Raw genomic sequence first — 14340 nt, forward strand, 5'->3', positions numbered from 1 at the left:
CAAACATATGTGTATTGTCTACAATACAGTTTACCAATTTACATAGATATCTTTGTATTTATATTCGTGAAGTATATGCCCAACTTTTCTTACAGATTTCTCAGATTATATTAAACTAACTTGAGTTATAGTTAAGGCTAGAAATTTTAGAAGCAAAATTTTGGTTTGTAAAAGGTGGAAATTTCAAATGTAAATGTTCATACGAACAGCACATAAACTAATTACATGATATAAGAACTCAAAACTCACTGATGTAAGAAATATTCTGACTTAAAAATCCTAAAACAGAACCTTATTATAGCCACCAGTCCAGAAAACTGTTTAACGTTTCAATGAAACTCACAGGTTCGAAAAACTGTTAAAACAGATGACATTTTGTGATGTCGTACATCCTCGGTGTTCCCTGTTTAATTATTATAGAGACATTTTGTGATGTCGTACATCCTCGGTGTTCCCTGTTTAATTATTATAGAGACATTTTGTGATGTCGTACATCCTCGGTGTTCCCTGTTTAATTATTATAGGAATAAAATACCAAGAAGGAGCCAGGAAGAAAAGCTTTTTAAGAAGTAAAAAACGTGATGACATTGAGAAGTGAAAAGAAAGATGATTGTATTAAAAACAAACAAAATAGAATTTGGAGTATTTATTTATTTTTTATTTTTTTTATTTTTATTTATTTATTTATTTATTTATTTATTGCAAAGTAAACTAAGTTGCACATTTGAATAGAAGAAAAATAAGGTGCAGCTCTTAAAATTTATAGCTCTAGTTATAACTGTATATTAAGTGATATCTGCTTTGTTTCAGTATACGAAAGTTTATTGACTCGTGTCTTTCAGCAAGTTTCTTGGATGGTTAAATATTTAATAAGATCACATTCTTTTAGAATTACTGTGGACTTAGGTGAAAAACTTTCTCATATTTCCGGAAACTTCCATATTGGAGAAGTGAAATGAAATATTTAAGTTTTATGTCCCACGGTTATGCCAAGGAGACAGTTCCATATTAGAGCTTTAAATAATGTGTCAATCTTCGATTTCTTCCTTTGTTTTATTAAAATTGATGCAACCTACTCTTGGGAATCTGAATCGATTGCTGAAAACTGCATCTCGATATCTAATATTGTTTTTGCTTTACGGAAATTTGTGTTGAAGCCGCAAGTAGCAGTAAATTTCAACCACTTGCGGTTTTGGTACTGTTGTGGGTTGTGATGGCTTGTTCTCTTGACACCCTGAATCCATTGCAGAAAACTGCTTATTGCTATATACCTTTTTTTGTTCTATCTTATATATAAAAGAGAACGTACAAATCCTTTGTTCCCTCATCACGCTAATACGGCTGAACCAATTTCTTTCATTTTTGGGGGGTTATTAGGATTTGGACCCTAGATGGTTTTTATCATATCACTTTAATTTTCAATTACCAGTGTCTTGAGATAATTGACCATTCAAGTGTCCATAACGTACAAATCCTTTGTTAGTTCATCATAGGTAAAAATAAACGTATTTATATGCAACCCGCATGACCGTGTCACTCGGCGGGTTAACATAAATGACAGGCGATATAATGTTAACATTAGTGCAATCTACTATGGTTTTTATCATATCACTTGAAAGCGAAAAAGTAAAAATTATCTAAGTAACAAAGTTTATTGCGTTCCGGGGTGACCGCAGCGAAGCGGGGCGGGTTAACATAAATGACAGGCGATATAATGTTAACATTTACTGCAATCTTCTATGGTTTTTATCATATCACTTGAAAGCGAAAAAGTAAAAATTATCTAAGTAACAAAGTTTATTGCGTTCCGGGGTGACCGCAGCGAAGCGGGGTGAACGCTGCTAGTAAACAATAAATTTTGAAACCGGAAATCATTAATTTAAATCACTTCTGGTCTGAATAAAGGGTTAATGGAGGAGATAGAACCTATTCTTGAGACAGTTGCAGAAAATACTTCTCTATATATCCCACCGTTTTTGCTCTGTGGAAATCAGTATTGAAAACTAAAGCAGTCTTCAGAATAGTCTTGGTCAGGAGTATGAGGATAGTCTGGTATGTTGTCTTCAGACGTTAAATCGTTTGCAAAAAAACTACTTCTCACTGTCTGTTACCTTTTTCATTCTGTGACGATAAGTTTAAAAACATAAGTGACTAATACAAACACTTCTACTTTTAATAGAGTTAACGGAGGAAATGGAACCTATTGTTCGGATTTGCAACGATTGCAAGAAACCGCATCTCGATATCTGCTACCGTTTTCGCTCTGATACCTGTCAATAGACGGACGGACAAAGCCGTTCTGTAAGACTTCCGATACTTATGCATAGCATAGTTTGAAAATCTAATAATGCTACAATTATATGTTAATGCAACTTTTGTATAAAATAAATGTTGTTTGTTAATTTGATTACACATTAAAAACTAAGTATACATTTTGTTTTTCTTTCAGAAGCGCCACCAACGAGTACTATAGCTTCAAGAGCGGCACAGAAAGCAAGCGAACAATGGCCAATTTTGGAAATGAAAGAAATGGGGCGTCCACATCGTACCCTCATTCCACCCTTCAATTTCTGGAACTTGGAGTTTAGAAACAAACAGCCTACGTTTATTAGGTTTAATTTCACTTTGCCGTGGGGATCGAACTTTGCCGTTTATGGTCGGCGAAATGTTGCTCCTAGTGTTACACAGTATGATTTCGTAGAATTTATACGGGGAGGGCGGGTAGATCGTCTCAAGAGATCTGTGAACATTGGGAATGTGCTCGGTGTAGGAAGCTTAGTTGATATGGAGCAACAACCTGCTGCTGTAAGTTTCACGACTCAAAAGTGGAGAGCGGCAAGTGACGCTAGTCAAGGACTGCATGTAATCCCTCCGCCATTTATTGTCAACCATAATCATTTAGTAAGTCCTGAAGAGCTAGGATATTCCTCTTCCGATCTTCCTGATGATGTTGAAGGAACATCTGAGTTAGAGTTACAAGAGAAAGGGGATCTAAATGGAGGAAGTCGTCAATCAACAGAAGTGGAAATGCTAATGTCACCTGATAATCCACAGAAGGCAAACAACAGTCATCATGTTAATAAACGATCGACAAGTACGATGTTAGTAAACGTGACATTACTCCAATACCTTGACACTGGTCGATGGTTTCTAAGTGTATACAACGATGATCTCAAACCTCATGAAGTGGCTCTAATGATAGCAGAGGCTGAAGGCGTGTCTACAGCATGCCCCAACGATTGTAGTGGCCACGGAAGTTGCTACCTCGGGAAATGTGATTGCATCGACGGATATGAGGGAACGGACTGCTCCAAAAGTAAGTAGATAAATGCTTTGTTTAACTTAGTTTGTCTCAAGTTACTGTTCTAAGTAAATATCTAGGTGAAAACAACTACATTATTATAGAATTAGTCGCAAAGCTACTCCTAAAAAGTATTCCCTATTTTGGTTCATGCATATTTAAGGTTTTGTGGAGTTTAGTATTTTCCATCTTCACCTTTATTTCTTGGTGAACTACAGCAACTTAAAATTTCAGTTAGCTTAATTCACATTACAGAAATTTCGTTATACATATAGAATATTCCACTATATTGACGTCAAACCAATCATTACAAATTTGAAAAGTTTGGGATTTAACTCTCAGAGACAGAATTAGATCTATGTTCTATTGTAGCTAATTTTACTAACGAGAATTAGTTTCATCAGCTACTTGGTTAAGTTACTTTTAAAATTAACTCGATTCCCTCACGTTATTCCACAACAAAAAATAATACATTAGCGATCCGTTATCTCAAAGCCAAAAGTAATATGTTACAGTTACTTAAAATGAAGCGCATTGCAGATATTTAAACTGGTTTATAGATGTTTTTTTCTTAAATTTGTCTTAGAATTCCTTGCAAGTAACAAATATTTCCTGTCCATACAGATACAGTATTTCACTTCAATTTTTTCTTTTCGTTTACATTGTTCGTTATTACGTAAAAGTACATCTTTTATATGAGAAAAAAGAAGATTTTACAGCATTAATATTCCATACCTCATAACCTCACATAACTGTATATTATCCATTTTCTCTCACATAATATAGAACTCAAAAGTAACTCATAAAGACATTCTAATTACATGAAAAAGTCTAACTTGCATTTACTGATGCATTGACCTTATCCACCTGAGAAACAGACACCAATATCACTAAAATCTTAGTTACAATTATAGAAGAATGATTGTCTTTTCTTTTAAAGAAGACTTCATTCTCTTTCTCTATAATTGAAATCTGGATAGTTAGGAAAATAAAAGTGATAAAATGATTTTATAAAATTAACTCGTTACTGTAGTTCAAAATATTGTGATATATCCTTTATCGTGATTTATATATTAAATCGTTATTTGGCAAGACTGTCGGAAAATGTGTACGTCAAAATGTTTTAGCCCTAATTTTCTAAAAAAAAAAAAAAAAAAAAAAAAAAAAAAAAAAAAAAAAAAAAACCTTCAATGTTTAGCGTTTTTTGGAATTCTTTCATTTTACAGGAACTGAAGCATTGATCTCGTTTATCTCTTTTATGATGAAACAAAGTAAGCACTTCCTTCATTTTTAATGGAACATGAAGGAAACTTTTTGCGCTCTTTTCTGCGAGTGAGAAAATGTAATTAGATATTTATAATTTTGCTAGAGCTTTTTTTTATTTTTATTTTCTTTTATTTCTTTCTTCTCTTTTCCGTTTTTTTTAAATTTATACAGATATGAAATTTTTAGAAATCATTCTTATTCAGTATCAGAAAGTGCTTCGGTACGTCTGTTCATAACTGGTGGAAAGATTCTAACCTCATGAGGTGGACACTACTGACAGCATTTTAGAAGCAAACAATACATTTTGACCGGATGAGTTAACTTTTATAAAACTATTTCCCATGACTACTTGTCAATTTTTCGTTTTTAAAAATACTTATTATATTATTACGTGATATTGGCTGTTGTTTCAGCGAATGAACAAGTCCCTCCTCTCTGGTCTATAGTGACTGCACGCATGCGTCTTTGGTAAATGGTGTCTAGCATTCAATTCCCGGTGAGAAAACATTTGAGCACGTTATGGTGGTTCGGATTTCACTTTAAATTATAGTTTCATGTCTCACACGCCTCGGCGGTGAAACAGAATGCTAAACGGTTTTAAAAATGACCAATACTTAACAAAGGTTAATACTAATTGACAGTGCCGGATTTAGGTCACCGACAAAATGTTGCCGTTTTTTAGGTTTGAATATATGCTATATGCTAATTTATGGACCTAACTAACTAACTAACTAACTCTATGGCTTATGGAACCCGGAGGTTCAATGCCGCGTTCACAAAAGCTCTCCACTGACTTTATCCTTAGCCAACTGGATCCAGTTTCTACTTTGTATTCCTATCTCTGCGAGATCCATCTTAATATTGTCCTCCCATCTGCGCCTAGGTCTTCCTAATGGTCGTTTTCCGATTGGTCTTCCAGTCAAGACTTTGAAAGCGTTTCTACTTTCTTCCATCCTAGCTACATGACCTGCCCACCTAAGCCTCCTAGACTTGATGACCCTAGGTTTGGTAAACAGTATAAATTATGTAGTTCCTCATTATGAAGTTTCCGCCATTCCCCATTCCCGTTCCTCTTGGGTTCGAATATTCGTCTCGGGATCTTATTTTCAAATACTTTCAGTCTATGTTCTTTCAGAGTGAGCGACCATGTTTCGTAACCATATACAATAACAGGCATGATTATCGTTTTATATATTTTAAGCTTATAATTCCTCGACAGAATTCGCGACAACAAGAGATTTTGAACTGAATAATAACATGAATTCCCTGCTTTTAGTCGACATTTAATTTCTTCGTGAATATGATTTTCGTCTGTTAATATTGATCCTAAATATTTGAAAGTATCCACTTTATCAAAAGTATTATTTATTACTTTAATGCATCTATAATTTGCTGTATTCCCGTCCCGACGCACTTCCATGTATTTAGTTTTCTCTGCATTTACTTCTAAACCCATGTCCCTCGTAGCGTGTAATAAGATCTCTGCATTTCTTTGTATTGATCTTAAATTTACAAAATCAGCATATGCCATAACCTGGTGTATACCGATCAAATCTAGGCTCTGGTTGCTACCTTTGCTTTTCCTTATAGCGTATTCCAGGACAAAGTTGAATAATAATGGCGACAATGCATCTCCTTGTTTCAGGCCATTTTCGACGTGAAAGCTCGTGGACAAAAATTTTCCTACCCGGACTTTACTTTGAGATTCATTTTAAACATATCTTAATTAATCTAATGAGTTTTCTCGGTATTCTAAGTTCTGTAAGAACGTTGTATAACGTTTCTCTCCTAACCGAGCCGTAAACCTTTCTAAAATTGTATTCCCATTTCTTTTCGAGTATTTGGCGAATGGTAAATATTTGGTCGATAGTTGATCGATTTCCTCTAAATCCTCACTGATAATCTCCAATAATTTCATCTGTGTATGGGATCAATCTTGCTAATAGAGTATTTGAAAGGATTTTATAGGATGTTGACAGAAGAGAAATGCCTCGATAATTATTACAGTCAGTTTTGTCGCCTTTTTTGTGAATTGGAACAACGATTGATTCTTTCCACTCTTGTGGCAATACTTCCTTGCTCCAGATAAGGAGAATGAGTTTGTGTATCTTGTTCCAAAATTTTCCTAATCCAGCTAAAATTAACTCAGCTGGAGTTTTGTCTACAGCCGCAGATTTGTGTTTCTTTAATTTCTTTATAGTGGTTTGTAGAATATTCGGTTAGGTTCTGGAATATACGGTTCAGCGGCGTGTATCAGCTTTTCTCCACGCACATTAGTTCTTGGCTGCGTGTTCAGCAAACCGTCAAAGAAATCTTTCCACCTATTTAAGACGCCATCCGTATCAGTGAGAACTGTTCCGTCAGCTTTCTTTAATATATAAGCACGATGTTGATAGCCTTTCTTAAATTCGTTGATCCCCTTATACATGTCCCTAATGTTTTTATTTTTACTATTATCTTCAAGTTCCTTAATTTTACTTTCAAAAAATCGCGTTTCTTTGTTCTAAAAGTTTTAGAAGTTTCCCGCCTGATGTCTACGAAGTTTTCTGTAGTTCTTTCATTCGGATTTTGTAGCCAACGTAATTTTGCCTGTTTTCTCTTCTCTGCTAGTTTAATGCATTCCTGGTCGAACCATGGTTTGTTCCTATGTATTTCCGTGTGTCCCAATTTTTCTTTTGCTGAAATTTTAATGCTATCTCTAATTTCAATCCAAGTGTCCTCAACACTAGTGGACTTCGAATCTTCTAAAGCCGAGAATCTATTCGAAACCTCAATTTTGTATTCCTCTCTTACCTGGCTCTCATGTAATTTCATTAAATTAAACCTCTCCGTTTTCGGACATTGAATATTTCTTTTATTCAACGATAATCGCTCTCTTATTATCGCTGCTACCAGGTAGTAATCAGTGTCACAATCAACCCCTCTAAACGACCGGACATCAATTATACTAGATTACCTTCTTCTATCTACTAAAACGTGATCAATTTGATTATGTGTTTTTCCGCTGGTGAGGTCCATGTGTATTTATGAACGTCGCGATGTGGGAATTTGTACTCTTCACGATTAGGTTTTTGGATGTAGCAAAGTCCACGAGTCTAACACCGTTGTCATTACTTTCCTTATGCATACTTTCGTTCCCTATAATCGGTTTGAAAATATCATCTCGTACTACCTTCGCATTGTAATCCCCTAATAGAATTTTCATATGGTATCGCGGGAGTTGGTCAAACATTCGTTCCACTTCTTCGTAAAAAACTGTCTTTTATATCGTCATCCTTATCTTCTGTTGGGGCACGTACATTTAAAACAATAATATTACATCACCGACTCTTAAAAGTAATAAAAGAAAGTCTGTCAGTAACAAATTCAGCCCGCTTAATTGCTGGTTATATTCGTTTGTGAACGATAAACCCTATTCCTAATTGGTGGTTTTATTTCCTTCCCCGTAAAGGAACGTAAAATTTCCAGAATTAACAGATTCATTTCCTTCCCACTTTATGGACTTAATTGATGTCTAAATGGAAATAAGGGCCCATTACAAGCAAGGCTGGGAAATGGGGGCTTCATTATAAGCGGGGCTGAATAACAGAGGCCTCATTACAAGTGCGGCTGAAAAATAGAGCTCTATTACTTGCTTCATAAAAGTCTAGTATATAACAATACAAAACAACACTCCTCTATGTGCGTTTCATCTTATTTGCCTTTTCTTATAATTTAGAAATTACATTACAGTTTCTTCTTTAACTTTTTTGGGCTTTACGTAAATCCGGTACTGCTAATTGACAATAATCTGTTCAATAGCTCATTGTAATGAAGTAACCATTAAATCAAGTATCAATGTGAATGTTTATATGTAAATGCATCAATTACCCGCTTCGCTGGCTTAAATTAATTAAAAAATAGTAATATGTTCCGATGTTCCGTTAGTCAGTCACTATAATATTGCTAAAGCGCTCTTTGATATTAGTCATTTTCGATGATTTTTAAATATCCCTCTCTCCTCCCCATTTTGCGGGGCACGGCTTCGGAAGTATCATTGTTCATCTTAGCGACCCCGAAAACTATGAATTCGATACTGATATTGGTCATTTTAATCATTTTTATATCTCTCTCCCTCCCCCTACTCCAAGTTGCGGGGCTGAATTTGGATTTAAACAGCATCAGAAGTGTCACTGTTCATCTCAGCGACCCCCAAAACTATAGATTCGACACTAATAATATCGATCATTTTCAAATGTCTCTCCCCCCCCTTAACACTGCAGTGGTAGCACAGCCCACAGGAACGCCATTAGTGACGTGGAGGACAATAGTCCTTCACTTACAATTTAATATATTTTACTGTAATGTTTATATAGTTAACGTTTATTGTGTATGAATTCCGTGTAAATGGGTTATTTAACTACTTTTAAATTACTGTAACTATTGTAATTTTTCATAAACTCTTCTCTGTCTCTTTACTTTCTTCTTCGCCTGTTCTACGTGCCTCTTGTTTCGCTTTGCTGGCCTCAGAAAGCTTCCTAGCATACATGACTCCTCGAAGCGCTACCCGTTCAGCATGATCGGAGATATTTTCCAAGAAACCACAGCTCGCATACACATCTTTGTTCCCATACTGTTTGGCAGGTAATATTAAATCTTCTACTTTCAATGGCTCCAACAGGTCATGTTATGTCACTGTCTTGACGTACGGTACAGCATTCTGCCGTAATTTTTCATACAAACTTAAGGACTGTGAGCTGTCTCTCCATACTCCTTGCTTGGTTGTTACATAAATTATTGTACCAATGATTTGTTTTTACTCAAAACCTCCCCGCTCTGCAATCACAGAAGAAAGACCTCTTCTAGCTCTTTACCGGTGGGTAACGTTCCCATAATAGCCGACACGTTCCCAGGTTGAATGGCTATGCTAATGCGTTGAATCAGGAAAGATTTTACTCGAGTATCTTCTGATCTAATTGATAGACGGTGGCCGATTTCATTTATAAATTTGAGGCTGCCTTCTTCCCAAGAACCGATAGACTCAGTTGCTATTGCAACAAAGCAATAGTTATCGAGTAGATTACTATATTTATTCCTTTTTTCTTTTGCTCTTCGCGCAGCTAAGAGTCCAGCTTGTACTGAGGAATATTGAAGGTTGGAGGGGGCATAAGTATCCGAACACGTGAAATCACAAACCAATCCCTTTCCTTTCTTTCATGGTACTAATGTCATACCATCAGATCTTTATCCGTCTGAACGGCTACATCCATTCGGTTCCCTCACTGCTGGGAGCCCCGCAAATATTAAAGCCCTTAATATTATATCATTCACACTTGAGTGACGTGGATGTCTGCCGGCGCTGCTTTTGCACGACAGATCGTGTAATCCTTTTTTATCTACTAAGGTGTTGCAATTGGAGCAGTGGTGTGGTTCACATATATCTGCTCCCAACCGTAGAGCGACAGATACTCGGAAGCTCTCATTGGATAGATGTAGGCCCAGAGAAGGTAATGGTAGAGAATAGCTCTACCGTCAAAGTGAATAGCTAAAGCACTCCCATGCCAGAAATACATCTACGTCAAAAATTTGATCGAGATCGGTCGCGCGGTTGAAGGGATTAAGAGTCACAAACATAGTCACCATCAATTTTATAATATAGACTAGCTTCGGCTAGCTGGGGATTCCGCCCCCAGACCCCCGAGTTTGCTCGGCCTAAGGCCGGGCATTTCTTATCTATTCGGCCTTTGCATCAACAGTGAATTTCGTGAACTTGCTCTTCATATTTCCTGAATTTGCCCATCCTGGGGCTTCGCTCCCCCACACACTGTCTTCGCTCGGCCTACGGCCTCGCACCTCTTGAATCCATAATTCTATCGTTTCTTTTCCTATTTCAAATATCTAAAAGATAAGATTTTTGTATTCCAAGAAAACGTCTATTTAATTAGCATGGGAATTTTTTCATCCCTTTTAGACCCCTAAAAAATTAAAAATATTCACTTTTGGCGATTTTCCTGTTGGTCAGACCTGGAAGAAATAATCATGCCAAATTTCATCATTCTAATCCTGCCGGAAGTGCCTAATCATTTTGGGGTGTAGAAGACGTCCTATATAAATAGCATGGGAAAGATTTTTCAGCTTCCCATAAAAACACTCTATGTTTAAATTTTTTTATTTCTGCTGATTCACTGAGGTAACGCTAACGAACACGTACAAGCATACCGAATTTCAAGTTTTTATCCCAATTCTAAGTACCTAAAACATGAGATTATAGGTCCAGAAAAAGGCCCATTTAAATAGCATGGGGAAATTCTTTATTTCCTCTTTAGACCTTCCAAAATTAAAAGTATTCACTTTTGGCAATTTTCCTGTGAGTTTGTCCCGAAAACCCACAATCATGTCAAATTTAATCATTGTAGCCCTACAGGAAGTGCTCAATAATTTGGGGATGTAAAAGAAGTCCCATATAAATAACATGGGAAAGATTTTTCAGTTCCTTATAAAACCAATCTAAAGTTGGATTTTTTATTTTTACTGATTCACTTAGGTAGTGCTAACGAAAGCGTACAAGCATGCCGAATTTCAACGTTTTTTTTTTCAATTCTAAGTACCTAACACATGAAATTATAGGTAAAAAAAAAGACCCATTTAAATAACATGGGGAAATTCTTCTTCCCCTCTTTAGATCCTCTAATATTTAAAAACATTCACTTTGGCAATTTTCCTGTCAGTTAGTTCCGGAAAGCTACAATCATATCAAATTTAATCATTGTAGCCCTACAGGAAGTGGTCAATAATTTATGTCAGCCAGTGGTGGGCAAATTTCAATTGAATTAACAATTAACAATTAATCTGTAAATTTAATTGTTAATTGCAATTAACAATTGAAATAAGTAATGGTCAATTGTTAATTGCTGTTGGCCATTAATAAATGAGAATCAATTGCAATTAATCAATGGATTGAAAGTAATTGCAGTGGAAAGTAATTGCAATTGAATTCAGTCATTCAATTGCAATTGAAATTAATTGGCAATTAATTCAATTGCAATTGATTTCCATAACAATTACTTTCAATTGCTGTGTAACGTGGGTTCCTGTCACCACGGCATGGCGCGTCCTCAGGTTGCGGATCGAGGAGAAGGCCTCTAGATATAGAGGTTAGCTGCGAATATACTGAATAAGCAATCGCGGACAGCCGACTAGGAGTGGTCCTCCAGCTTGGGGGTTTGGGTAGAGCTAACAACCTCATCCTGTAAAAGAAAAGCACTTGTTCAGAAATATTCACAAAAGCCTCGGACAAGGACTGATAACTTGGCACGACCTCAGCAAAAGAAAATGGACATGAGATTTGGAACATGGAATATTAGAAATCTTTATAGCGCGTTAAAATCCGTAACGAGTGAGTTAGAGAAATACAGGATGGACGTAGTAGGAGTTCAGGAAGTTAGGTGGGAAGGAAATGGATCTGAGAATTCCGGAAATTTTACGTTCTTTTACGTGGAAGGAAATAAAAATCACCAGTTAGGAACAGGGTTTTTCGTACATAAACGTATATTGCCAGCAATAAAACGGGTTGAATTTGTTACTGATAGACTTTCTTTTATTACTCTTAAGGGACGGTGGTGTGATATTATTGTTTTAAATGTACATGCCCCAACTGAAGATAAGGATGACGATATAAAAGACAGTTTTTACAAAGAAGTGGAACGGATATTTGACCAACTCCCGCGATACCATATGAAAATTCTATTAGGGGATTACAATGCGAAGGTAGTACGAGAGGATATTTTCAAACCGATTATAGGGAACGAAAGTCTGCATAAGGAAAGTAATGACAACGGTGTTAGACTCGTGAACTTTGCAACATCCAAAAACCTAATCGTGAAGAGTACAAAATTCCCACATTGCGACGTTCATAAATACACTTGGACATCACAGACGGAAAAACACACAATCAAATTGATCACATTTTAGTAGATAGAAGAAGGCAATCCAGCATAATTGATGTCCGGTCGTTTAGAGGGGCTGATTGTGACACCGACCATTACCTGGTAGCAGCGATAATACGAGAGAGGTTATCGTTGAATAAAGGTAATATTCATTGTCCGAAAACGGAGAGATTCAACTTAAAGAAATTAGAAGAGAGCCAGGTAAGAGAGAAATACCAGATTGAAGTTTCGAATAGATTCTCGGCTTTCGAAGATTCGGAGTGCGCTAGTGTTGAGGATACCTGGATTGAAATGAGAGATAGCATTAAAATTTCAGCAAACGAAGCATTGGGACACGCGGAAATACGTAGGAACAAACCATGGTTCGACCAGGAATGCATAAAACTAGCAGAGAAGAGAAAACAGGCTAAATTACGCTGGCTACAAAATCCGAATGAAATAACTACACAAAAGTTCGCAGATATCAGGCGGGAAACTTCCAAAACTTTTAGAACAAAGAAACGCGGTTTTCTGAAAGCTAAAATTAAGGAACTTGAAGATAATAGTAAAAATAAAAACATCCGGGACATGTATAAGGGAATCAACGAATTTAAGAAAGGCTATCAACCTCGTGCTTATATACTAAAGAAATCTGACGGTACAGTTCTCATTGACACGGATAGCATCTTCAATAAATGGAAAGATTTCTTTGACGATTTGCTTAACACGCAACCAAAAACTAGTGTGCGTGGAGAAAAGGTGATACACACCGCAGAACCGTATATTCCAGAACCAAACCGAATAGAAGTAGAAACCGCTATAAAGAAATTAAAGAAACACATATCTCCCGGTGTAGATGAAATTCCGGCTGAGTTAATTTTAGCTGGAGGCGAAAAATTGTGGAACAAGATACACAAACTCATTCTCCTTATCTGGAACAAGGAAGAATTACCACAAGAGTGGAAAGAATCAATCATTGTTCCAATTCACAAGAAAGGTGACAAAACTGACTGTAATAATTATCGAGGCATTTCTCTTCTGTCAACATCCTATAAAATCCTTTCAAATATTCTGTTAGCAAGACTTACCCCTTACGCAGATGAAATTATTGGAGATTATCAGTGCGGATTTAGACGAAATCGATCAACTATCGACCAAATATTTACCTTTCGCCAAATACTCGAAAAAAAGTGGAAATACAATACCCCGGTACATCAACTATTTATTGATTTTAGAAAGGCGTACGACTCGGTTAGGAGAGAAACATTATACATCGTTCTTACAGAACTTGGAATACCGAGAAAGCTAATTAGATTAATTAAGATATGTTTAAATGAATCCCAAAGTAAAGTCCGGGTAGGAAAATTTTTGTCCACGAGCTTTCACGCCGAGAATGGCCTGAAACAAGGAGATGCGTTGTCGCCATTATTATTTAACTTCGTTCTAGAATACGCTATAAGGAAAATCAAAGATAGCAACCAGGGCCTACAGTTGAACGGTATTCACCAGGTTATGGCATATGCTGATGATGTAAATTTAATAGGGGATGATAGGAGAACAATAGAAAGAAATGCAGAGATCTTATTAAACGTTTGCAGGGACATGGGTTTAGAAGTAAATGCAGAGAAAACTAAATACATGGAAGTGCGTCGGGACCGTAATACGGCAAATTGTGGATGCGTTAAAATATTAAATAATACTTTTGATAAAGTGGATACTTTCAAATATTTAGGATCGATATTAACAGATGAAAATCATATTCACGAAGAAATTAAATGTCGACTAAAAGCAGGGAATTCGTGTTACTACTCGGTTCAAAATCTCTTGTCGTCGCGAATTCTGTCGAAGAATTTGAAGCTTAAAATATAT

General features: G+C 36.2%; 1 protein-coding gene across 6 annotated transcripts in view; it reads left to right on the forward strand.

Annotated features, from left to right (window-relative positions):
• The window catches only part of Ten-a (Teneurin-a transmembrane protein), a 1171522-nt gene that overhangs the window by 915220 nt on the left and 241962 nt on the right, over positions 1-14340 (forward strand). For all 6 annotated transcript variants that reach the window (XM_081752112.1, XM_081752114.1, XM_081752113.1 and 3 more), the window contains one exon: positions 2450-3316. In XM_081752112.1, the coding sequence (XP_081608238.1) occupies positions 2450-3316 (867 nt within the window). The remainder of the gene's footprint in view (positions 1-2449; positions 3317-14340) is intronic.

Source organism: Thermobia domestica, chromosome 3 (assembly GCF_964235325.1).
Source record: "Thermobia domestica chromosome 3, izTheDome1.hap1.1, whole genome shotgun sequence".
Classification (NCBI taxonomy): Eukaryota; Metazoa; Arthropoda; class Insecta; order Zygentoma; family Lepismatidae; genus Thermobia; species Thermobia domestica.